General features: G+C 44.5%; 1 protein-coding gene across 1 annotated transcript in view; it reads right to left on the bottom strand.

Annotated features, from left to right (window-relative positions):
* tg (thyroglobulin) overlaps positions 1-25,000 on the bottom strand; it is a 92,535-nt gene that overhangs the window by 55,036 nt on the left and 12,499 nt on the right. Inside the window, exons 15-33 of the mRNA XM_071395192.1 lie at positions 24,819-24,896; positions 24,584-24,666; positions 23,916-24,036; positions 23,073-23,270; positions 22,625-22,831; positions 21,095-21,243; positions 19,782-19,926; positions 19,413-19,571; positions 18,468-18,611; positions 18,077-18,241; positions 17,228-17,350; positions 16,869-16,984; positions 15,441-15,549; positions 15,039-15,236; positions 13,925-14,095; positions 9,121-9,207; positions 8,924-9,007; positions 8,693-8,830; positions 8,072-8,245 (exon numbers count right to left, since the gene is read on the bottom strand). Coding sequence (XP_071251293.1) covers positions 8,072-8,245; positions 8,693-8,830; positions 8,924-9,007; positions 9,121-9,207; positions 13,925-14,095; positions 15,039-15,236; positions 15,441-15,549; positions 16,869-16,984; positions 17,228-17,350; positions 18,077-18,241; positions 18,468-18,611; positions 19,413-19,571; positions 19,782-19,926; positions 21,095-21,243; positions 22,625-22,831; positions 23,073-23,270; positions 23,916-24,036; positions 24,584-24,666; positions 24,819-24,896 — 2,649 coding nt within the window. The remainder of the gene's footprint in view (positions 1-8,071; positions 8,246-8,692; positions 8,831-8,923; positions 9,008-9,120; positions 9,208-13,924; positions 14,096-15,038; positions 15,237-15,440; positions 15,550-16,868; positions 16,985-17,227; positions 17,351-18,076; positions 18,242-18,467; positions 18,612-19,412; positions 19,572-19,781; positions 19,927-21,094; positions 21,244-22,624; positions 22,832-23,072; positions 23,271-23,915; positions 24,037-24,583; positions 24,667-24,818; positions 24,897-25,000) is intronic.

Below are 25,000 nucleotides of genomic sequence, written 5' to 3'. Positions count from 1 at the left end.
CCAGTCAGTATGAAGTAGAGGGAGGAAGGGAAGACAACACTAGTGATGGCTGGGCCAGTCATTATGAAGTAGAGGGAGGAAGGGAAGACAACACTAGTGATGGCTGGGCCAGTCATTATGAAGTAGAGGGAGGAAGGGAAGACAACACTAGTGATGGCTGGGCCAGTCATTATGAAGTAGAGGGAGGGAGGGAAGACAACACTAGTGATGGCTGGGCCAGTCATTATGAAGTAGAGGGAGGAAGGGAAAACAACACTAGTGATGGCTGGGCCAGTCATTATGAAGTAGAGGGAGGATTGGAAGACAACACTAGTGATGGCTGGGCCAGTCAGTATGAAGTAGAGGGAGGGAGGGAAGACAACACTAGTGATGGCTGGGCCAGTCATTACAAAGTAGAGGGAGGAAGGGAAGACAACACTAGTGATGGCTGGGCCAGTCATTATGAAGTAGAGGGAGGATTGGAAGACAACACTAGTGATGGCTGGGCCAGTCAGTATGAAGTAGAGGGAGGGAGGGAAGACAACACTAGTGATGGCTGGGCCAGTCATTACAAAGTAGAGGGAGGAAGGGAAGACAACACTAGTGATGGCTGGGCCAGTCATTATGAAGTAGAGGGAGGAAGGGAAAACAACACTAGTGATGGCTGGGCCAGTCATTATGAAGTAGAGGGAGGAAGGGAAGAGAACACTAGTGATGGCTGGGCCAGTCATTATGAAGTAGAGGGAGGAAGGGAAAACAACACTAGTGATGGCTGGGCCAGTCATTATGAAGTAGAGGGAGGATTGGAAGACAACACTAGTGATGGCTGGGCCAGTCAGTATGAAGTAGAGGGAGGGAGGGAAGACAACACTAGTGATGGCTGGGCCAGTCATTACAAAGTAGGGGGAGGAAGGGAAGAGAACACTAGTGATGGCTGGGCCAGTCATTATGAAGTAGAGGGAGGAAGGGAAGACAACACTAGTGATGGCTGGGCCAGTCAGTATGAAGTAGAGGGAGGAAGGGAAGACAACACTAGTGATGGCTGGGCCAGTCATTATGAAGTAGAGGGAGGAAGGGAAGACAACACTAGTGATGGCTGGGCCAGTCATTATGAAGTAGAGGGAGGAAGGGAAGACAACACTAGTGATGGCTGGGCCAGTCATTATGAAGTCGAGGGAGGAAGGGAAGACAACACTAGTGATGGCTGGGCCAGTCATTATGAAGTAGAGGGAGGAAGGGAAGACAACACTAGTGATGGCTGGGCCAGTCATTATGAAGTAGAGGGAGGAAGGGAAGACAACACTAGTGATGGCTGGGCCAGTCAGTATGAAGTAGAGGGAGAAAGGGAAAACAACACTAGTGATGGCTGGGCCAGTCAGTATGAAGTAGAGGGAGGAAGGGAAGACAACACTAGTGATGGCTGGGCCAGTCATTATGAAGTAGAGGGAGGAAGGGAAGACAACACTAGTGATGGCTGGGCCAGTCAGTATGAAGTAGAGGGAGGAAGGGAAGACAACACTAGTGATGGCTGGGCCAGTCATTATGAAGTAGAGGGAGGAAGGGAAGACAACATTAGTGATGGCTGGGCCAGTCATTATGAAGTAGAGGGAGGAAGGGAAGACAACACTAGTGATGGCTGGGCCAGTCATTATGAAGTAGAGGGAGGGAGGGAAGACAACACTAGTGATGGCTGGGCCAGTCATTATGAAGTAGAGGGAGGAAGGGAAAACAACACTAGTGATGGCTGGGCCAGTCATTATGAAGTAGAGGGAGGATTGGAAGACAACACTAGTGATGGCTGGGCCAGTCAGTATGAAGTAGAGGGAGGGAGGGAAGACAACACTAGTGATGGCTGGGCCAGTCATTACAAAGTAGAGGGAGGAAGGGAAGACAACACTAGTGATGGCTGGGCCAGTCATTATGAAGTAGAGGGAGGATTGGAAGACAACACTAGTGATGGCTGGGCCAGTCAGTATGAAGTAGAGGAAGGGAGGGAAGACAACACTAGTGATGGCTGGGCCAGTCATTACAAAGTAGAGGGAGGAAGGGAAGACAACACTAGTGATGGCTGGGCCAGTCATTATGAAGTAGAGGGAGGAAGGGAAAACAACACTAGTGATGGCTGGGCCAGTCATTATGAAGTAGAGGGAGGAAGGGAAGAGAACACTAGTGATGGCTGGGCCAGTCATTATGAAGTAGAGGGAGGAAGGGAAGACAACACTAGTGATGGCTGGGCCAGTCAGTATGAAGTAGAGGGAGGAAGGGAAGACAACACTAGTGATGGCTGGGCCAGTCATTATGAAGTAGAGGGAGGAAGGGAAGACAACACTAGTGATGGCTGGGCCAGCCATTATGAAGTAGAGGGAGGAAGGGAAGACAACACTAGTGATGGCTGGGCCAGTCATTATGAAGTCGAGGGAGGAAGGGAAGACAACACTAGTGATGGCTGGGCCAGTCATTATGAAGTAGAGGGAGGAAGGGAAGACAACACTAGTGATGGCTGGGCCAGTCATTATGAAGTAGAGGGAGAGAGGGAAGACAACACTAGTGATGGCTGGGCCAGTCATTATGAAGTAGAGGGAGGAAGGGAAGACAACACTAGTGATGGCTGGGCCAGTCATTATGAATTAGAGGGAGGAAGGGAAGACAACACTAGTGATGGCTGGGCCAGTCATTATGAAGTAGAGGGAGGGAGGGAAGACAACACTAGTGATGGCTGGGCCAGTCAGTATGAAGTAGAGGGAGGAAGGGAAGACAACACTAGTGATGGCTGGGCCAGTCATTATAAAGTAGAGGGAGGAAGGGAAGACAACACTAGTGATGGCTGGGCCAGTCATTATGAAGTAGAGGGAGGAAGGGAAGACAACACTAGTGATGGCTGGGCCAGTCATTATGAAGTAGAGGGAGGAAGGGAAGACAACACTAGTGATGGCTGGGCCAGTCATTATGAAGTAGAGGGAGGAAGGGAAGACAACACTAGTGATGGCTGGGCCAGTCATTATGAATTAGAGGGAGGAAGGGAAGACAACACTAGTGATGGCTGGGCCAGTCATTATGAAGTAGAGGGAGGAAGGGAAGACAACACTAGTGATGGCTGGGCCAGTCATTATGAAGTAGAGGGAGGAATGGAAGACAACACTAGTGATGGCTGGGCCAGTCAGTATGAAGTAGAGGAAGGCAGGGAAGACAACACTAGTGATGGCTGGGCCAGTCATTATGAAGTAGAGGGAGGAATGGAAGACAACACTAGTGATGGCTGGGCCAGTCAGTATGAAGTAGAGGGAGGAAGGGAAGACAACACTAGTGATGGCTGGGCCAGTCATTATGAAGTAGAGGGAGGAAGGGAAGACAACACTAGTGATGGCTGGGCCAGTCAGTATGAAGTAGAGGGAGGAAGGGAAGACAACACTAGTGATGGCTGGGCCAGTCATTATGAAGTAGAGGGAGGAAGGGAAGACAACACTAGTGATGGCTGGGCCAGTCAGTATGAAGTAGAGGGAGGAATGGAAGACAACACTAGTGATGGCTGGGCCAGTCAGTATGAAGTAGAGGGAGGAAGGGAAGACAACACTAGTGATGGCTGGGCCAGTCATTATGAAGTAGAGGGAGGAAGGGAAGACAACACTAGTGATGGCTGGGCCAGTCATTATGAAGTAGAGGGAGGAAGGGAAGACAACACTAGTGATGGCTGGGCCAGTCATTATGAAGTAGAGGGAGGAAGGGAAGACAACACTAGTGATGGCTGGGCCAGTCATTATGAAGTAGAGGGAGGAAGGGAAGACAACACTAGTGATGGCTGGGCCAGTCATTATGAAGTAGAGGGAGGAAGGGAAGACAACACTAGTGATGGCTGGGCCAGTCATTATGAAGTAGAGGGAGGAAGGGAAGACAGCACTAGTGATGGCTGGGCCAGTCATTATGAAGTAGAGGGAGGAAGGGAAGACAACACTAGTGATGGCTGGGCCAGTCATTATGAAGTAGAGGGAGGAAGGGAAGACAACACTAGTGATGGCTGGGCCAGTCATTATGAAGTAGAGGGAGGAAGGGAAGATAACACTAGTGATGGCTGGGCCAGTCATTATGAAGTAGAGGGAGGAAGGGAAGACAACACTAGTGATGGCTGGGCCAGTCATTATGAAGTAGAGGGAGGAAGGGAAGACAACACTAGTGATGGCTGGGCCAGTCATTATGAAGTAGAGGGAGGAAGGGAAGACCACACTAGTGATGGCTGGGCCAGTCATTATGAAGTAGAGGGAGGAAGGGAAGACAACACTAGTGATGGCTGGGCCAGTCATTATGAAGTAGAGGGAGGAAGGGAAGACAACACTAGTGATGGCTGGGCCAGTCATTATGAAGTAGAGGGAGGAAGGGAAGACAACACTAGTGATGGCTGGGCCAGTCATTATGAAGTAGAGGTAGGAATGGAAGACAACACTAGTGATGGCTGGGCCAGTCAGTATGAAGTAGAGGGAGGGAGGGAAGACAACACTAGTGATGGCTGGGCCAGTCATTATGAAGTAGAGGGAGGGAGGGAAGACAACACTAGTGATGGCTGGGCCAGTCAGTATGAAGTAGAGGGAGGAAGGGAAGACAACACTAGTGATGGCTGGGCCAGTCATTATGAAGTAGAGGGAGGAAGGGAAGACAACACTAGTGATGGCTGGGCCAGTCAGTATGAAGTAGAGGGAGGAATGGAAGACAACACTAGTGATGGCTGGGCCAGTCAGTATGAAGTAGAGGGAGGAAGGGAAGACAACACTAGTGATGGCTGGGCCAGTCATTATGAAGTAGAGGGAGGAAGGGAAGACAACACTAGTGATGGCTGGGCCAGTCATTATGAAGTAGAGGGAGGAAGGGAAGACAACACTAGTGATGGCTGGGCCAGTCAGTATGAAGTAGAGGGAGAAAGGGAAAACAACACTAGTGATGGCTGGGCCAGTCAGTATGAAGTAGAGGGAGGAAGGGAAGACAACACTAGTGATGGCTGGGCCAGTCATTATAAAGTCGAGGGAGGAAGGGAAGACAACACTAGTGATGGCTGGGCCAGTCATTATGAAGTAGAGGGAGGAAGGGAAGACAACACTAGTGATGGCTGGGCCAGTCAGTATGAAGTAGAGGGAGAGAGGGAAGACAACACTAGTGATGGCTGGGCCAGTCATTATGAAGTAGAGGGAGGAAGGGAAGACAACACTAGTGATGGCTGGGCCAGTCATTATGAATTAGAGGGAGGAAGGGAAGACAACACTAGTGATGGCTGGGCCAGTCATTATAAAGTAGAGGGAGGAAGGGAAGACAACACTAGTGATGGCTGGGCCAGTCATTATGAAGTAGAGGGAGGAAGGGAAGACAACACTAGTGATGGCTGGGCCAGTCATTATGAAGTAGAGGGAGGAAGGGAAGACAACACTAGTGATGGCTGGGCCAGTCATTATGAAGTAGAGGGAGGAAGGGAAGACAACACTAGTGATGGCTGGGCCAGTCATTATGAAGTAGAGGGAGGAAGGGAAGACAACACTAGTGATGGCTGGGCCAGTCATTATGAAGTAGAGGGAGGGAGGGAAGACAACACTAGTGATGGCTGGGCCAGTCATTATGAATTAGAGGGAGGAAGGGAAGACAACACTAGTGATGGCTGGGCCAGTCATTATGAAGTAGAGGGAGGGAGGGAAGACAACACTAGTGATGGCTGGGCCAGTCAGTATGAAGTAGAGGGAGGAAGGGAAGACAACACTAGTGATGGCTGGGCCAGTCAGTATGAAGTAGAGGGAGAGAGGGAAGACAACACTAGTGATGGCTGGGCCAGTCATTATGAAGTAGAGGGAGGAAGGGAAGACAACACTAGTGATGGCTGGGCCAGTCATTATGAATTAGAGGGAGGAAGGGAAGACAACACTAGTGATGGCTGGGCCAGTCATTATGAAGTAGAGGGAGGGAGGGAAGACAACACTAGTGATGGCTGGGCCAGTCAGTATGAAGTAGAGGGAGGAAGGGAAGACAACACTAGTGATGGCTGGGCCAGTCATTATAAAGTAGAGGGAGGAAGGGAAGACAACACTAGTGATGGCTGGGCCAGTCATTATGAATTAGAGGGAGGAAGGGAAGACAACACTAGTGATGGCTGGGCCAGTCATTATGAAGTAGAGGGAGGGAGGGAAGACAACACTAGTGATGGCTGGGCCAGTCAGTATGAAGTAGAGGGAGGAAGGGAAGACAACACTAGTGATGGCTGGGCCAGTCATTATAAAGTAGAGGGAGGAAGGGAAGACAACACTAGTGATGGCTGGGCCAGTCATTATGAATTAGAGGGAGGAAGGGAAGACAACACTAGTGATGGCTGGGCCAGTCATTATGAAGTAGAGGGAGGGAGGGAAGACAACACTAGTGATGGCTGGGCCAGTCATTATGAAGTAGAGGGAGGAAGGGAAGACAACACTAGTGATGGCTGGGCCAGTCATTATAAAGTAGAGGGAGGAAGGGAAGACAACACTAGTGATGGCTGGGCCAGTCATTATAAAGTAGAGGGAGGAAGGGAAGACAACACTAGTGATGGCTGGGCCAGTCATTATGAAGTAGAGGGAGGAAGGGAAGACAACACTAGTGATGGCTGGGCCAGTCATTATGAAGTAGAGGGAGGAAGGGAAGACAACACTAGTGATGGCTGGGCCAGTCATTATGAAGTAGAGGGAGGAAGGGAAGACAACACTAGTGATGGCTGGGCCAGTCATTATGAAGTAGAGGGAGGAAGGGAAGACAACACTAGTGATGGCTGGGCCAGTCATTATGAAGTAGAGGGAGGGAGGGAAGACAACACTAGTGATGGCTGGGCCAGTCATTATGAATTAGAGGGAGGAAGGGAAGACAACACTAGTGATGGCTGGGCCAGTCATTATGAAGTAGAGGGAGGGAGGGAAGACAACACTAGTGATGGCTGGGCCAGTCAGTATGAAGTAGAGGGAGGAAGGGAAGACAACACTAGTGATGGCTGGGCCAGTCAGTATGAAGTAGAGGGAGAGAGGGAAGACAACACTAGTGATGGCTGGGCCAGTCATTATGAAGTAGAGGGAGGAAGGGAAGACAACACTAGTGATGGCTGGGCCAGTCATTATGAAGTAGAGGGAGGGAGGGAAGACAACACTAGTGATGGCTGGGCCAGTCAGTATGAAGTAGAGGGAGGAAGGGAAGACAACACTAGTGATGGCTGGGCCAGTCAGTATGAAGTAGAGGGAGAGAGGGAAGACAACACTAGTGATGGCTGGGCCAGTCATTATGAAGTAGAGGGAGGAAGGGAAGACAACACTAGTGATGGCTGGGCCAGTCATTATGAAGTAGAGGGAGGGAGGGAAGACAACACTTGTGATGGCTGGGCCAGTCATTATGAAGTAGAGGGAGGGAGGGAAGACAACACTAGTGATGGCTGGGCCAGTCAGTATGAAGTAGAGGGAGGAAGGGAAGACAACACTAGTGATGGCTGGGCCAGTCATTATAAAGTAGAGGGAGGAAGGGAAGACAACACTAGTGATGGCTGGGCCAGTCATTATGAATTAGAGGGAGGAAGGGAAGACAACACTAGTGATGGCTGGGCCAGTCATTATGAAGTAGAGGGAGGGAGGGAAGACAACACTAGTGATGGCTGGGCCAGTCAGTATGAAGTAGAGGGAGGAAGGGAAGACAACACTAGTGATGGCTGGGCCAGTCATTATAAAGTAGAGGGAGGAAGGGAAGACAACACTAGTGATGGCTGGGCCAGTCATTATGAAGTAGAGGGAGGAAGGGAAGACAACACTAGTGATGGCTGGGCTTCATGTTCAGATGATTGATAACAGTTTGGATTGATAATAACTTGTGTAGTATATCAAGTCCGTAGCTGTTTTTATAACTGGGTAAATAAAGTGACAGTGAGTCATTTGTCTAAATGTTTTAAATCGAAGGCTCTTAAACTAACCATTCATTTCCTTTCAGGGTAACCTCCCTTAACCCATATGTACAGTATAAATACCTCTACCATAGAATTATATATAGAACTTTAAAAGGACTCTGTGGACTCAACGTTCTTGGTGTGTGAGGTGTGGGGTTGCTGCAGTTAAAGACTCACCCTTCTTGGTGTGAGCGGTGTGGGGTTGCTGGGGGAGCACAGGGCTGCAGGCCTGTCTCAGGGGTTTGTCGTAGGCCCCACACACCTGGGTGTCTGGGTACAGGGCGCAGGTAAAGTACACTGAGCTCTCATCTCTCACATCAGCCACGTGGCACAGCTCCTCCTCCTCACAGCCTGAAACACACAGAGAACCCATGAAATACACAGAGGACACCTGAAACACACAGAGGACACCTGAAACACACACCCGAACACACAGAGGACACCTGAAACACACAGAGAACACCTGAAACACACAGAGGACACCTGAAACACACAGAGGACACCTGAAACACACAGAGAACACCTGTAACACACAGAGGACACCTGTAACACACAGAGGACACCTGAAACACACAGAGGACACCTGAAACACACAGAGGACACCTGAAACATACAGAGGACACCTGAAACACACAGAGGACACCTGTAACACACAGAGGACACCTGAAACACACATTATATGAGTGCTAAAGATGAAGGCCATGTGATAGTAGTGAGAAACAACTACAATATTCAGTGTATGAGACTCAAGGTGAATAGCTTTTGGAAAAGGCAAGACATGAAGCTGATATATCCTACGTTTCAGACACCACAGCTGAGCCTCCTGTGCAGAGAACTGATGTTTGAAGATCCAGTATTGCAGGCTGGGGACGTCCCGTCCAGAGTCCACAACAACAGCACTGCTGTCCAGGGCCACAAACATCTCCTTCACTGCATCTGTGGGACGTGACAGAATGAGGTACAGCGTAAGAAACAGTTGGTTTAGGTTTTGGCCCCTAGTAAAAGGAGAATTAAGAAGGCTAAACTAACCCGACAGAACGACTCTGGGGGCTTGTTGTGGGAGGACACTGCTACAGGCTGGGGAGGTCTTGGGACGAGTGGTCATGTCAGACTCTAAAAGATGGATCATTTTAGCATGTGAGAAAGATAAGTCAAGACAAGCCAGTCATGTTTATTCAGAAGTACATTGTTTTATACATCTGCATAAGGAATTACATGTACAATACCTTTCCAGAGGTAAATGCTTTGGAACCCAATAATGGTGGCCTGGTAGTCAGTTTTGTTCTTGCTTGATGTTGGCAGAGCTGTATCAGCTGTGAGAGAAACATACTGACCATTACATCACTTCATAACCACTAAGTTACAGAGTAACACTTCATAACCACTTAGTTACAGAGTAGAGTAACACTTCATAACCACTAAGTTACAGAGTAACACTTCATAACCACTTAGTTACAGAGTAGAGTAACACTTCATAACCACTTAGTTACAGAGTAACACTTCATAACCACTTAGTTACAGAGTAACACTTCATAACCACTAAGTTACAGAGTAACACTTCATAACCACTTAGTTACAGAGTAACACTTCATAACCACTTAGTTACAGAGTAACACTTCATAACCACTTAGTTACAGAGTAACACTTCATAACCACTTAGTTACAGAGTAACACTTCATAACCACTCAGTTACAGAGTAACACTTCATAACCACTCAGTTAGAGTAGAGTAACACTTCATAACCACTAAGTTACAGAGTAACACTTCATAACCACTTAGTTACAGAGTAACACTTCATAACCACTTAGTTACAGAGTAACACTTCATAACCACTAAGTTACAGAGTAACACTTCATAACCACTAAGTTACAGAGTAACACTTCATAACCACTAAGTTACAGAGTAACACTTCATAACCACTTAGTTACAGAGTAACACTTCATAACCACTCAGTTACAGAGTAACACTTCATAACCACTTAGTTACAGAGTAACACTTCATAACCACTTAGTTACAGAGTAACACTTCATAACCACTTAGTTACAGAGTAGAGTAACACTTCATAACCACTAAGTTACAGAGTAACACTTCATAACCACTAAGTTACAGAGTAGAGTAACACTTCATAACCACTAAGTTACAGAGTAACACTTCATAACCACTAAGTTACAGAGTAACACTTCATAACCACTTAGTTACAGAGTAACACTTCATAACCACTCAGTTACAGAGTAACACTTCATAACCACTTAGTTACAGAGTAACACTTCATAACCACTCAGTTACAGAGTAGAGTAACACTTCATAACCACTAAGTTACAGAGTAACACTTCATAACCACTAAGTTACAGAGTAACACTTCATAACCACTTAGTTACAGAGTAACACTTCATAACCACTTAGTTACAGAGTAACACTTCATAACCACTTAGTTACAGAGTAACACTTCATAACCACTAAGTTACAGAGTAACACTTCATAACCACTTAGTTACAGAGTAACACTTCATAACCACTTAGTTACAGAGTAACACTTCATAACCACTTAGTTACAGAGTAACACTTCATAACCACTTAGTTACAGAGTAACACTTCATAACCACTCAGTTACAGAGTAACACTTCATAACCACTTAGTTACAGAGTAGAGTGACACTTCATAACCACTAAGTTACAGAGTAACACTTCATAACCACTCAGTTACAGAGTAACACTTCATAACCACTCAGTTACAGAGTAACACTTCATAACCACTTAGTTACAGAGTAACACGTCATAACCACTTAGTTACAGAGTAACACGTCATAACCACTTAGTTACAGAGTAACACGTCATAACCACTAAGTTACAGAGTAACACTTCATAACCACTAAGTTACAGAGTAACACTTCATAACCACTAAGTTACAGAGTAACACTTCATAACCACTTAGTTACAGAGTAACACTTCATAACCACTCAGTTACAGAGTAACACTTCATAACCACTTAGTTACAGAGTAACACTTCATAACCACTTAGTTACAGAGTAACACTTCATAACCACTTAGTTACAGAGTAACACTTCATAACCACTTAGTTACAGAGTAACACTTCATAACCACTTAGTTACAGAGTAACACTTCATAACCACTTAGTTACAGAGTAACACTTCATAACCACTCAGTTACAGAGTAACACTTCATAACCACTCAGTTAGAGTAGAGTAACACTTCATAACCACTAAGTTACAGAGTAACACTTCATAACCACTTAGTTACAGAGTAACACTTCATAACCACTTAGTTACAGAGTAACACTTCATAACCACTAAGTTACAGAGTAACACTTCATAACCACTAAGTTACAGAGTAACACTTCATAACCACTAAGTTACAGAGTAACACTTCATAACCACTTAGTTACAGAGTAACACTTCATAACCACTCAGTTACAGAGTAACACTTCATAACCACTTAGTTACAGAGTAACACTTCATAACCACTTAGTTACAGAGTAACACTTCATAACCACTTAGTTACAGAGTAGAGTAACACTTCATAACCACTAAGTTACAGAGTAACACTTCATAACCACTAAGTTACAGAGTAGAGTAACACTTCATAACCACTAAGTTACAGAGTAACACTTCATAACCACTAAGTTACAGAGTAACACTTCATAACCACTTAGTTACAGAGTAACACTTCATAACCACTCAGTTACAGAGTAACACTTCATAACCACTTAGTTACAGAGTAACACTTCATAACCACTAAGTTACAGAGTAACACTTCATAACCACTTAGTTACAGAGTAACACTTCATAACCACTTAGTTACAGAGTAACACTTCATAACCACTTAGTTACAGAGTAACACTTCATAACCACTTAGTTACAGAGTAACACTTCATAACCACTTAGTTACAGAGTAACACTTCATAACCACTTAGTTACAGAGTACAGTAACACTTCATAACCACTTAGTTACAGAGTAACACTTCATAACCCCTTAGTTACAGAGTAGAGTAACACTTCATAACCACTTAGTTACAGAGTATAGTAACACTTCATAACCACTTAGTTACAGAGTAACACTTCATAACCACTCAGTTACAGAGTAACACTTCATAACCACTTAGTTACAGAGTAACACTTCATAACCCCTTAGTTACAGAGTATAGTAACACTTCATAACCACTTAGTTACAGAGTAACACTTCATAACCACTTAGTTACAGAGTACAGTAACACTTCATAACCACTTAGTTACAGAGTAACACTTCATAACCCCTTAGTTACAGAGTAGAGTAACACTTCATAACCACTAAGTTACAGAGTAGAGTAACACTTCATAACCCCTTAGTTACAGAGTAACACTTCATAACCCCTTAGTTACAGAGTAACACTTCATAACCCCTTAGTTACAGAGTAACACTTCATAACCCCTTAGTTACAGAGTAACACTTCATAACCCCTTAGTTACAGAGTAACACTTCATAACCACTTAGCAACAGAGTAACACTTCATAACTACTTAGTTACAGAGTAGAGTAACACTTCATAACCACTTAGTTACAGAGTAACACTTCATAACTACTTAGTTACAGAGTATAGTAACACTTCATAACCACTTAGTTACAGAGTAACACTTCATAACCACTTAGTTACAGAGTACAGTAACACTTCATAACCACTTAGCAACAGAGTAACACTTCATAACTACTTAGTTACAGAGTAGAGTAACACTTCATAACCACTTAGTTACAGAGTAACACTTCATAACCACTCAGTTACAGAGTAACACTTCATAACCACTTAGTTACAGAGTAACACTTCATAACCCCTTAGTTACAGAGTAGAGTAACACTTCATAACCACTTAGTTACAGAGTATAGTAACACTTCATAACCACTTAGTTACAGAGTAACACTTCATAACCACTCAGTTACAGAGTAACACTTCATAACCACTTAGTTACAGAGTAACACTTCATAACCCCTTAGTTACAGAGTATAGTAACACTTCATAACCACTTAGTTACAGAGTAACACTTCATAACCACTTAGTTACAGAGTACAGTAACACTTCATAACCACTTAGTTACAGAGTAACACTTCATAACCCCTTAGTTACAGAGTAGAGTAACACTTCATAACCACTAAGTTACAGAGTAGAGTAACACTTCATAACCCCTTAGTTACAGAGTAACACTTCATAACCCCTTAGTTACAGAGTAACACTTCATAACCCCTTAGTTACAGAGTAACACTTCATAACCCCTTAGTTACAGAGTAACACTTCATAACCCCTTAGTTACAGAGTAACACTTCATAACCACTTAGCAACAGAGTAACACTTCATAACTACTTAGTTACAGAGTAGAGTAACACTTCATAACCACTTAGTTACAGAGTAACACTTCATAACTACTTAGTTACAGAGTATAGTAACACTTCATAACCACTTAGTTACAGAGTAACACTTCATAACCACTTAGTTACAGAGTACAGTAACACTTCATAACCACTTAGCAACAGAGTAACACTTCATAACTACTTAGTTACAGAGTAGAGTAACACTTCATAACCACTTAGTTACAGAGTAACACTTCATAACCCCTTAGTTACAGAGTAACACTTCATAACCCCTTAGTTACAGAGTAGAGTAACACTTCATAACCACTTAGTTACAGAGTAACACTTCATAACCACTTAGTTACAGAGTAGAGTAACACTTCATAACCACTTAGTTACAGAGTAACACTTCATAACCACGAAGTTACAGAGTAACACTTCATAACCACGAAGTTACAGAGTAACACTTCATAACCCCTTAGTTAGAGTATAGTATCATCATCTATTCCACCTATACTGTACAGAGTAGAGTATCATCGTACAGGCAGGTTTCCTGGACACAATTTCAGCCTCGTCTTTGACCCCAAAATATTTCCAACGGAGATCCTTAATTGAGCTTTTAAGTCCAGGACTAGGTTTAATCTGTGTCTGGGAAACTGTCCTTAAATGTACGGTAATAGTCTAGGTAGATATCCTTACTGATGGTGAAGTCTTGTCCTCCAAAGTTAAAGATGAACTGTTTCTGCAGTTTGTTGTAGGTGAGTCCAGCCCCACAGATCCTGTTAGCCTTGGCCAGGCCAGACACGTCCCAGTCTGCCTCACTGCATAGCAACATGTCTGGATAGCTCAGCAGACCACACATAATGGTACCTGGACGGACAGAGAGAGACAGAGAGAGAGAAAGAGAGAGAGAAAGAGAGACAGAGAGAGAGAGAGAGAGAGACAGAGACAGAGAGAGAATGATAGAGAGAGAGAGAGAGTGAAAGAGAGAGAGAGAGAGAGGAGGGGGCGATTAAGAATTTAATTGCTCATCAATGATAATAAAATATAACATATTGAGATTTACATTGGTTCAGGATGTGCATTGGTTTTTATAAACTGGGTGGTTCGAGCTCTGAATGCTGATTGGCTGAAAGCCGTGGTATATCAGACCGTATACCATGGGTATGACAAAACATGTATATTTACTGCTCTAATTACATTGGTAACCAGTTTATAATAGTAATAAGGCACCTCGGGAGTTTGTGATATATAGCCAATCGGGATCTTAGGGATCCCGAGTGGCGCAGTGGTCTAAGGCACTGCATCTCAGTGCAAGAGGCAGTGAGATTCAATTCCAGGCTGTCAGTCCCTGGTTCAATTCCAGGCTGTATCACATCCGGCCGTGATTGGGAGTCCCATAAGGCGGCGCACAATTGGCCCAGCATCGTCCGGGTTTGGCTGGGGTAGGACGTCATTGTAAATAAGAACTTGTTCTTAAATGACTTGGTTAGATAAAGGTTAAATAAAATAATAATAAAAAACAGCCCTAAGCTGTGCTATATTGGCCATATACCACACCCCCCCAGGCCTTATTGCTTAAATATGCAACCTACTGGAAATTGGTTAAGATTCAATACTGTAACTATACTGTAACCATATACCTCACTAAGCAGCATGACACAACGTGGTTCTGGATTCTGTCTTCACATATGACACAGCCTTTTTAGCTCGGTCCGTTTGTGCTCTTGTCCCCTCCATTGATGTCTTGGCATGACAAGGAGTTGGGCATGCTAGCACAAACAGACTGGCAACTCAGGCGACAGGCTTTTACCTCCGTTGAGAACGTTCTGGTTGAGGATGAAGCCATCACAGCAGGTGTTCCGGGTACACTCGTCCTGACAGAAACGGTGGACGTCAGTCAGAGTGGTTCCTTCAGCTGCAAACACCATGGTACGGTACACACCAGAACTGGCCTTACGGAAACTCAACCTTTCAAAGGTCTTCTGGGCCTTGGTGGTGAATTCATGACCTATGAGAGAGAGACAGGAAGCAGGAAAAAAACGAAATAGATTCATGTCTGATTGTACAGTAGGTGAATTCCTTATTCTATTGAGAGGAGCTAGAGAGAGAGGACTTCATGGACTGCTGTGAGAGGGGAACACAAAGAACAGGATGGACGTTGTGGATTTCAGCAGAGTCACTTTATAAGAGGACAAACAAGCTCATACTGAACCTTTCTTCCTGATGACCGTGACGTCGTGTCTGTCAGCCCCGTTCACCTTCAGAGAACAGCGCAGCTTCTGGAACATATCAGCATCTGCATTTCCCAGGAACCCTTTGGTCTGGGAATCACAAGCAAAGGGGACACTTGAGAAAGTTATCACACACCCAACAATATCAAATGGAAACAGCAGTTACAGCCAAACAGTTTCCAACGCATCAAACCTACTATGTCAATTTGGTGTGTTGATTTGTTCTGCAATGAATAATTGAATATAATACGATAGTAACATTTCTGGGAGATTATAGTGATGCTCCTTGTTTGATTAGATGACCCCTAATGACCCTGTAACCCTCTTCTACCTCCTGTAGTGTAAATCAGGGGTACAGAGCCAGCTAATGACCCTGTAACCCTCTTCTATCTCCTGTAGTGTAAATCAGGGGTACAGAGCCAGCTAATGACCCTCTTCTATTAAATCAGGGGTATAATGACCCTGTAACCCTCTTCTACCTCCTGTAGTGTAAATCAGGGGTCCAGAGCCAGCTAATGACCCTGTAACCCTCTTCTATCTCCTGTAGTGTGAATCAGGGGTATAATGACCCTGTAACCCTCTTCTATCTCCTGTAGTGTGAATCAGGGGTATAATGACCCTGTAACCCTCTTCTATCTCCTGTAGTGTGAATCAGGGCTCCAGAGCCAGCTAATGACCCTGTAACCCTCTTCTATCTCCTGTAGTGTGAATCAGGGGTACAGAGCCAGCTAATGACCCTGTAACCCTCGTCTATCTCCTGTAGTGTGAATCAGGGGTCCAGAGCCAGCTAATGACCCTGTAACCCTCTTCTATCTCCTGTAGTGTGAATCAGGGGTCCAGAGCCAGCTAATGACCCTGTAACCCTCTTCTATCTCCTGTAGTGTAAATCAGGGGTCCAGAGCCAGCTAATGACCCTGTAACCCTCTTCTATCTCCTGTAGTGTAAATCAGGGGTACAGAGCCAGCTAATGACCCTGTAACCCTCTTCTATCTCCTGTAGTGTAAATCAGGGGTACAGAGCCAGCAGTGTAGGTGATACCTGATGAAAGCACTGTGTACAACACACCAACATGACATAGGTTGCTTCCCAAATAGCACACTACACCTTTTATAGAGCACTGCTTTTGACCAGTGGTGTAAAGTACTTCAGTAAAAATACTTTAAAGTACTACTTAAGTTGTTTTTTTGGGGTGTCTGTACTTTACTATTTATATAAATTATGGATGACTTTCACTTGAGTCATTTTCTATTAAGGTATCTTTACTTTGACTCAAGTATAACAACTGAGTACTTTTTCCACCCCTGCTTTTGACCAGAGCCCACAGAGCACTCTATAAGAAATAAGGGTTCCGTTTGGGACGGGTCCATACTGTGGAGGGAGGAAAAAGACAGATTGTGGACGTCCCATACTTGCTCAGAGGTTTCACATTGGATGTTAGCAGCGGCGGTGCTGTAGAGTTCACAGTGACTTTGTCCTTCTTCTGCGTAAAGGACAACGTAAAGACAAGTCTGGACCTGGGCACAAGCTGGGGATTGACACAAACATAACCAATGTTTTACACTAGTGGGTTTTGGTATATAAACACTTGTAGTGCGTCAGAAATTGCACCCTATTCCCTATATAGTGTATGACTTTTGACCAGGGTCCATAGGCCTGTAGTAAAAAGTAGCACACTACAGGGAATCGGTTGCCATTTGTGACACATCCTTTTATTGTGGAAAGAAGACAATTATTTTTTTTTAAATGTAACTTTCCACAGTGACCTCACCTGACACACACGATCTGAGTTGTTTCTCCATGGCCGTGTCTGACGTCTCTGAGCTGAGGACAACATAGTCTTCTGCTGCTAGAGAAAACGCTGATCTGGGAACTGTCTCAAACCTCTCCAGAACTGCAGAAGGAGGAAGGGAAATATTAGGATACACAACAAAACAATGAAGGTGTCTTGACTCACAAAAAAATAGCCAAACTTCAGAAATTCCTTTTATTGTTTTTGAATGTGTTTTTCTCTTTCTTACACAACAACTTGACATTGCTCTAGCACTTCAGTCATTCCTGTACTGTAAATATAATATGTAGAAATATACCACTTGACGTAATATGAGTTCCTTTTAGTTAAAAAAAATAAAAAATTAAGTACAAGAAAGGTTGCAGCTTTGAACTGTTGACTAAGAGCATAGCAGCACAAGTAGAGGTCACACACAAAACTCTTAACCTCAGTCGTCAGTGCTTCAAATCCTAATAACATTGTGGAGCATGATTCCTAGGTTTAGTCTCTCTCTAGTGATCCTCAGACAGAACCTGAGTCACAGGAAGTGGTCCAACTGACACCCTATGAAGTACACTACTTTTGACCAAAGCCCAATGTTCCCTGGCCAAAATAGGAAGTATGGCTCCATTTGGGACACATACAGTGTGACTCAGGTATCTGTTGATGTTACAGCCATGTGTTAAAACACTGGTCCACAAAAAATACTTCAATAGACCTGAGTCACCTGACTAAGAACTTCACGCTCAAACTGTTTGTTTGTCTCCAGTCCACAGAGACAATACATTCACTTCCTGGGGCAGCAATACAAGATACTTTTTGTTCTTAAAACGGTGTCCCAGACAGTACCTGAACATTCTCCCTCAGACAGAGGCTGGCCAGTGGATGTCCACTCCAGCTGCTCTCCGCTGGACGTCACACAGCGCCACCTCCTGGTCTGGATGTCCTGCTGGGCCGACAGGAAGACCCCTCCCTCTGAACACCTCAGGCCACTGCGCTGGCACTCTGTCAGACCTGGACATCACAAAACACACATATACATGGTGAGTTGAGCAGTTAAACTGCCTATGTTTAGGGGATAGGACGATGGTCCTAGACCTCAGTAAATATCATAGATCTACATAATAATAAAGTCAAATATACTCCCCCAATGCTCTCTAACACTGGGTGAGCTGAGCAACAGAAAGCCAGTGGTAAGAAGGAGCCCAAAGAGCTCCATGTCTCCCATCTCCTCACTCACAGTGTGTGGCAGTGGAAGCTCCGTCAGTGGACGTGCCTTTAGGACACATGGTACAGAAGTCTGACCCCTCCTGGTCTTGGTAGGAGCCCTGAGGACAGGGAGAACACACACCTCCACTGGAAAACATACCCGCAGGACACACCACTATAGGGGAGGGAGAGGGAGGGGGGAGAGAGAGAGGGGGAGAAAAGAAAGATGGAGAGAGAGAGGGAGAGAAAAGAAAGATGGAGAGAGAGAGGGAGAAAAGAAAGATGGAGAGAGAGAGGGAGAAAAGAAAGATGGAGAGAGAGAGGGAGAAAAGAAAGATGGAGAGAGAGAGGGAGAAAAGAAAGATGGAGAGAGAGAGAGAGGGAGAAAAGAAAGATGGAGAGAGAGAGAGAGGGAGAAAAGAAAGATGGAGAGAGAGAGGGAGGGAGAAAAGAAAGATGGAGAGAGAGAGGGAGGGAGAAAAGAAAGATGGAGAGAGAGAGGGAGGGAGAAAAGAAAGATGGAGAGAGAGAGGGAGGGAGAAAAGAAAGATGGAGAGAGAGAGGGAGAAAAGAAAGATGGAGAGAGAGAGGGAGAAAAGAAAGATGGAGAGAGAGAGGGAGAAAAGAAAGATGGAGAGAGAGGGAGAAAAGAAAGATGGAGAGAGAGGGAGAAAAGAAAGATGGAGAGAGAGAGGGAGAAAAGAAAGATGGAGAGAGAGAGGGAGAAAAGAAAGATGGAGAGAGAGAGGGAGAAAAGAAAGATGGATAGAGAGAGGGAGAAAAGAAAGATGGAGAGAGAGGGAGAAAAGAGAGAGAGAGAGAGAGGATGTGTGTTATACATTCAGTTATTAATAATGCTGTCAACCGGGTCGTGACCTTTAGTAAATCAGTAAGTACGCAGTTTTATTTCATATGAACTGATATACAGTAGTTCAGGCCAGGTTGTGTTTTAGGGGGACAGGTAATAAGGACGTACCACATCCTGTTCCAACACGCTGGTAGCCATGCGAACAGCCAAAGTCGGGTGCTGAGGTAGAGAGGACTCTGGGTTCAGAGGTCAAGAGGGAGCGGTAGGGGTCACTACCCATCAGGCCTAGCAGCCCATCCAACAGCCTCTCCTCACTGAGAGCCACGTCTGGAAACAGATGATTCACTAATGACTTACAATCCACAAATACTTCTGTTGTACCATTCAATGAAACATCAAAAGGCGCGTTGCACACCTCCAATACAATATACACACAAAGTCAAAGTTTAAAATGCATAAACTAGTCTTGAAACATATTTAACGGGTGTGAGATAGTATCTGTAGCTTTCATTGAGAAATATTGTCTGTGCTCCTTACCGACGTCATGCAGGTCCGGCAGAACAGAGACAGGAAGGTCTGAGAGAAGAGCCCTCCAGCTGACCTGAACACTGACGCTTTCCTCACTCACACACTCTACAGAGACGGACGACTCATCACACACTGACACAGAGCTGAACATCAGCTAGAACAGGAGAGACACAGTAGTTAGTCAACCTGGACAGACTCATCACACACTGACACAGAGCTGAACGTCACAGTAGTTAGTCAACCTGTACAGACTCGTCTCACACTGACACAGAGCTGAAGGTCAGCTAGAACAGGAGAGACACAGTAGTTAGTCAACCTGTACAGACTCGTCTCACACTGACACAGAGCTGTACGTCACAGTAGTTAGTCAACCTGTACAGACTCGTCTCACACTGACACAGAGCTGAAGGTCAGCTAGAACAGGAGAGACACAGTAGTTAGTCAACCTGTACAGACTCGTCTCACACTGACACAGAGCTGAAGGTCACAGTAGTTAGTCAACCTGTACAGACTCGTCTCACACTGACACAGAGCTGAACATCAGCTAGAACAGGAGAGACACAGTAGTTAGTCAACCTGTACAGATGTACAATCTTAATTTGATCTCCCTGCCGCAGGAGAACTTTCCTGCAATGCAGGACATTTTAAACTTTGTAGAGTATTTGAGGTTTAAAAAGGCTTCTGAAGTTTGTAATTCCCACTTTCAGACTTGATTTTCCTTTATGAAAAAGATATCAACCCTTACAAAATTGCTCAATAATTATAATCCACATAATAATTAATATTTCCTGTTGCTGGAGGACTATTTTCCTGCTCTAGCAAACTGGCTCAAATGAAGATCCTACATCTGTAAGTAGCCAACCAGCGTTCTGTCCAGTGGGTGTACTTGTGCATCAAGCTGCTTTGTGTTCCAGTTCTGTCTCGGACGAGACTTCCTCAGTCAACTATAGACAACTAGCTGTAGTACAAAACACTCATATGCAAATCAATAAAGTCCATATCATTAAATCATTAAATCATGCCTGTACATTTTCTAGAGAGCTTATAGGGCTGCGTTTATGAATACATCTGTAGTTAATGAGTTGAGTGTTTTCTAAGAAGGTATGTTCTGCATTAGTTCAGGTTCTGGAGTGTCTCCTGCAGGCACCTTTCCATTCAAAGCAAGTTACACATGGTTTTCACTAGCTGTAATTGCAACAGTAGATGGCAGACATTCGGACACACACACACACACACACACACACACACACACACACACACACACACACACACACACACACACACACACACACACACACACACACACACACACACACACACACCTGCAGGCTGCAGAGACCCTTGGCCCTCATGTCGTAGAGTAGAGAGGTCTGCAGGCTGGAGTGAAGGGAGGAGCTGCAGGATCCCTGGCCTGGAGGCAGGGCGAGCTGGAGCACCACAGAGGTCTGGACGGTTTGCAGCACCTGAAGTCCTGGAACACACAGAGACAGACCCAGAGACAGAGACATGACATCATGAAGTCTAGACTCCAAAGCCCTGCCAAACACACAGTGATTCCATCAAACTGTACACAGCACTGATTACAGTGTGACGCATCAACGGTCCAAGAGAGACGTAAACAGTCAGACATGAGCAACAACTGAACGCTGAGGGAGAAAACAACTTCCCTTTAACATCAGGACACTTTCACTGCTAGATAGTCTATGAGTGTTATGACTGAATGTCAACTCCTGTGAGCATTTGTCATATTACCCTGTTTTTCAGACAGACAGGAAGTCTGGTCATTCTGTGTTATACTATACACTGGAGGTCTGGTCATTCTGTGTTATACTACACACTGTGGAGGTCTGGTCATTCTGTGTTATACTACACACTGTGGAGGTCTGGTCATTCTGTGTTATACTACACACTGTGGAGGTCTGGTCATTCTGTGTTAGACTACACACTGTGGAGGTCTGGTCATTCTGTGTTATACTACACACTGTGGAGGTCTGGTCATTCTGTGTTATACTACACACTGTGGAGGTCTGTCTGGTCATTCTGTGTTATACTACACACTGTAGAGGTCTGGTCATTCTGTGTTATACTACACACTGGAGGTCTGGTCATTCTGTGTTATACTACACACTGTGGAGGTCTGGTCATTCTGTGTTATACTACACACTGTGGAGGTCTGGTCAGTCTGTGTTATACTACACACTGTGGAGGTCTGTCTGGTCATTCTGTGTTATACTACACACTGTAGAGGTCTGGTCATTCTGTGTTATACTACACACTGTGGAGGTCTGGTCAGTCTGTGTTATACTACACACTGTGGAGGTCTGTCTGGTCATTCTGTGTTATACTACACACTGTAGAGGTCTGGTCATTCTGTGTTAGACTACACACTGTGTAGGTCTGGTCATTCTGTGTTAGACTACACACTGTGGTAAATGTACATCTGCTAAATCAGATCATGTCAAGCTTGGCAGAAGTTACATCTTTTAACAGAAAGCTTGAGATATTTTTTTAGGTCATTGAGGCAAACCAAAAGTCCCAATACGGTTTGAATATTCAGAAATTGAGAGAGAGACAGAGATACTCTCGGAGAGAGAGGGAGAGAGACAGATAGAGAGACAGATACAGTTAGAGATACAGAGAGAGAGAGACAGAGTGAGAGAGAGACAGATAGAGAGAGAGAGAGAGAGAGACAGATAGAGACAGAGAGAGAGAGCGAGACACAGATAGAGAGAGACATAATGCATTTTAGCGATAATAAAAAATCTCTACTGTACAGAGCCAGAGAGAGGTAGAGAGCCAGACAGACAGACAGAATATGGGGTGTTTGTTTGATGTGGTGTGTGGTTAGTTACTCTGACAGGCTTGAGGAAGTGGGGCCTCTGTCACCCAGGTTCTGGTCTCCACGTCACACAGTAACTGCATGTTTACAGGAAGTGTGCTTTCGTAACCCAGGTGACAGATGAGGTCACAGTTCTGCTGGCCACCAATCACGTCAGAGCGACAGACCACGTCACCGTGGGTAACGGTGATGTCAGAGAACGGAGAGGGACACTGGGGACCTGGAGACAGAGAGAATACAGGTAAATAGATGGAAGACAAAGTTTTACTGAGATGTGTAAATAAATAGTGAATTTTAATATGAAGCGTTTGTCTTTCTATTTGTACAGATATAATAAGCTTTTGGTAACAGATGGGATATTGTTATTGGCCAACTAAACGCGCACGTCCGTGTGTGTGTGTGTGTTAATGTAAACACCTGTGGCCATCTTTAAACATCCAGTACATATATACCAGACTTACTGTCACAGGCTGGGGTCTTCCCGGTGCCGCGTGGGGTCCTGGTTCCAGGCAGCTCCTGTCCATCTGTCTGAGACACACACCAGCAGTGTGTCTGGTCACACTGCAGCGGGGAGAACAGCCTTCCATCCACCTGGCACTCCGGCTTATAACCCACCACAGACTGACCTCTGTCTTTCATCAACTGACACCAGCTAGGACCTAGAGAGACACATGGAGGACAGAGGAGATGGGGTCATCCTGTTATACATGATCAACCTTTTGATTTAGCAACTTGCAGACGGATAACAAGATGTGAAATAGTTGAGTCCTTCAGATGGACTTGATATACAATGCGTTATAAAATGTAATTATATTTCTTCAAAAGGGAAGTATATGAACATGTCTGTCCCAAAATATGTGATTGATTGTTATATGTGATTGATTGTTATATGTGATTGATTGTTATATGTGATTGATTGTTATATGTATTGATTGTTATATGTGATTGATTGTTATATGTGATTGATTGTTATAAGTGATTGATTGTTATATGTATTGATTGTTATAAGTGATTGATTGTTATATGTGATTGATTGTTATATGTGATTGATTGTTATATGTGATTGATTGTTATATGTGATTGATTGTTATATGTGATTGATTGTTATATGTGATTGATTGTTATATGTATTGATTGTTATATGTGATTGATTGTTATATGTGATTGATTGTTATAAGTGATTGATTGTTATATGTATTGATTGTTATATGTGATTGATTGTTATATGTGATTGATTGTTATATGTGATTGATTGTTATATGTGATTGATTGTTATATGTGGAGTGTGTTAAACAGGTCAGTACATGTGAGGTCTCCACTGGGACTCAGGGTAGCAGGCTGGATGGTTTCCCCAGAAACAGGACTGACACACCAGGCTCCACCTCCACCTGAAGACCCCTTCTGGAGCACAGAGAACTGGCCACTCTGGAAACACACAGACAGCACCACAACCACTGTTATCAAGGACACATACTGTACATACAGGACAATAGAAGAAGACTTTATTGTCCAATAGAAACTGGTGTCATGCTTTATACCAACCCCTCAGAGACACAGACAGAAGTTACAACAAGGAGGAGACAGACATTAGTTACAGCAAAGAGGAGACAGACAGAAGTTATAGCAAGGAGACAGACAGAAGTTACAACAAGGAGGAGACAGACAGAAGTTATAGCAAGGAGACAGACAGAAGTTACAACAAGGAGGAGACAGACAGAAGTTACAACAAGGAGAGACAGACAGAAGTTACATCAAGGAGGAGACAGACAGAAGTTATAGCAAGGAGACAGAGCAGAAGTTACAACAAGGAGGAGACAGACAGAAGTTATAGCAAGGAGACAGAGCAGAAGTTACAACAAGGAGGAGACAGACAGAAGTTATTGCAAGGAGACAGAGCAGAATTACGGCAGAATAAAACAAAACGAATTAATTTCCTGATATTTATGCTCCACATTCTGGTGAGGATATTCACCTCTTCACAAGTGGGGTCGTAGGAGGACTGTGTCCAGTCAGAGAGCAGAGCCTGAGCAGAACCTCTCTGACACCGGGTCTGGCCTGGAAGACGAGAGGAGATTTCCAGAAAACAACTCAAATCATTCAACATCGACAACAGCAGGTGGGAGGAGTGTTGTCCTTACATCCAACAGCAGAGTGTTGTCCTTACATACAGAACAATGAAGTCAGAGAGATATAATGTCCTGTCTTACACTGTGGTCTCTGCAGGGAGCGACTGGTCAGGGAAGCTGGGATGTATCCTCCTTCCTCATCCACACACCAACACTGACCTGGAGACAGTTACAACTCAGTCAATATAGTACTGACCTGGAGACAGTTACATCTCAGTCAATATAACACTGACCTGGAGACAGTTACAACTCAGTCAATATAA

Source organism: Salvelinus alpinus, chromosome 4 (assembly GCF_045679555.1).
Source record: "Salvelinus alpinus chromosome 4, SLU_Salpinus.1, whole genome shotgun sequence".
NCBI lineage: Eukaryota > Metazoa > Chordata > Actinopteri > Salmoniformes > Salmonidae > Salvelinus > Salvelinus alpinus.
This window is presented reverse-complemented; position numbering and strand designations above follow the sequence as displayed.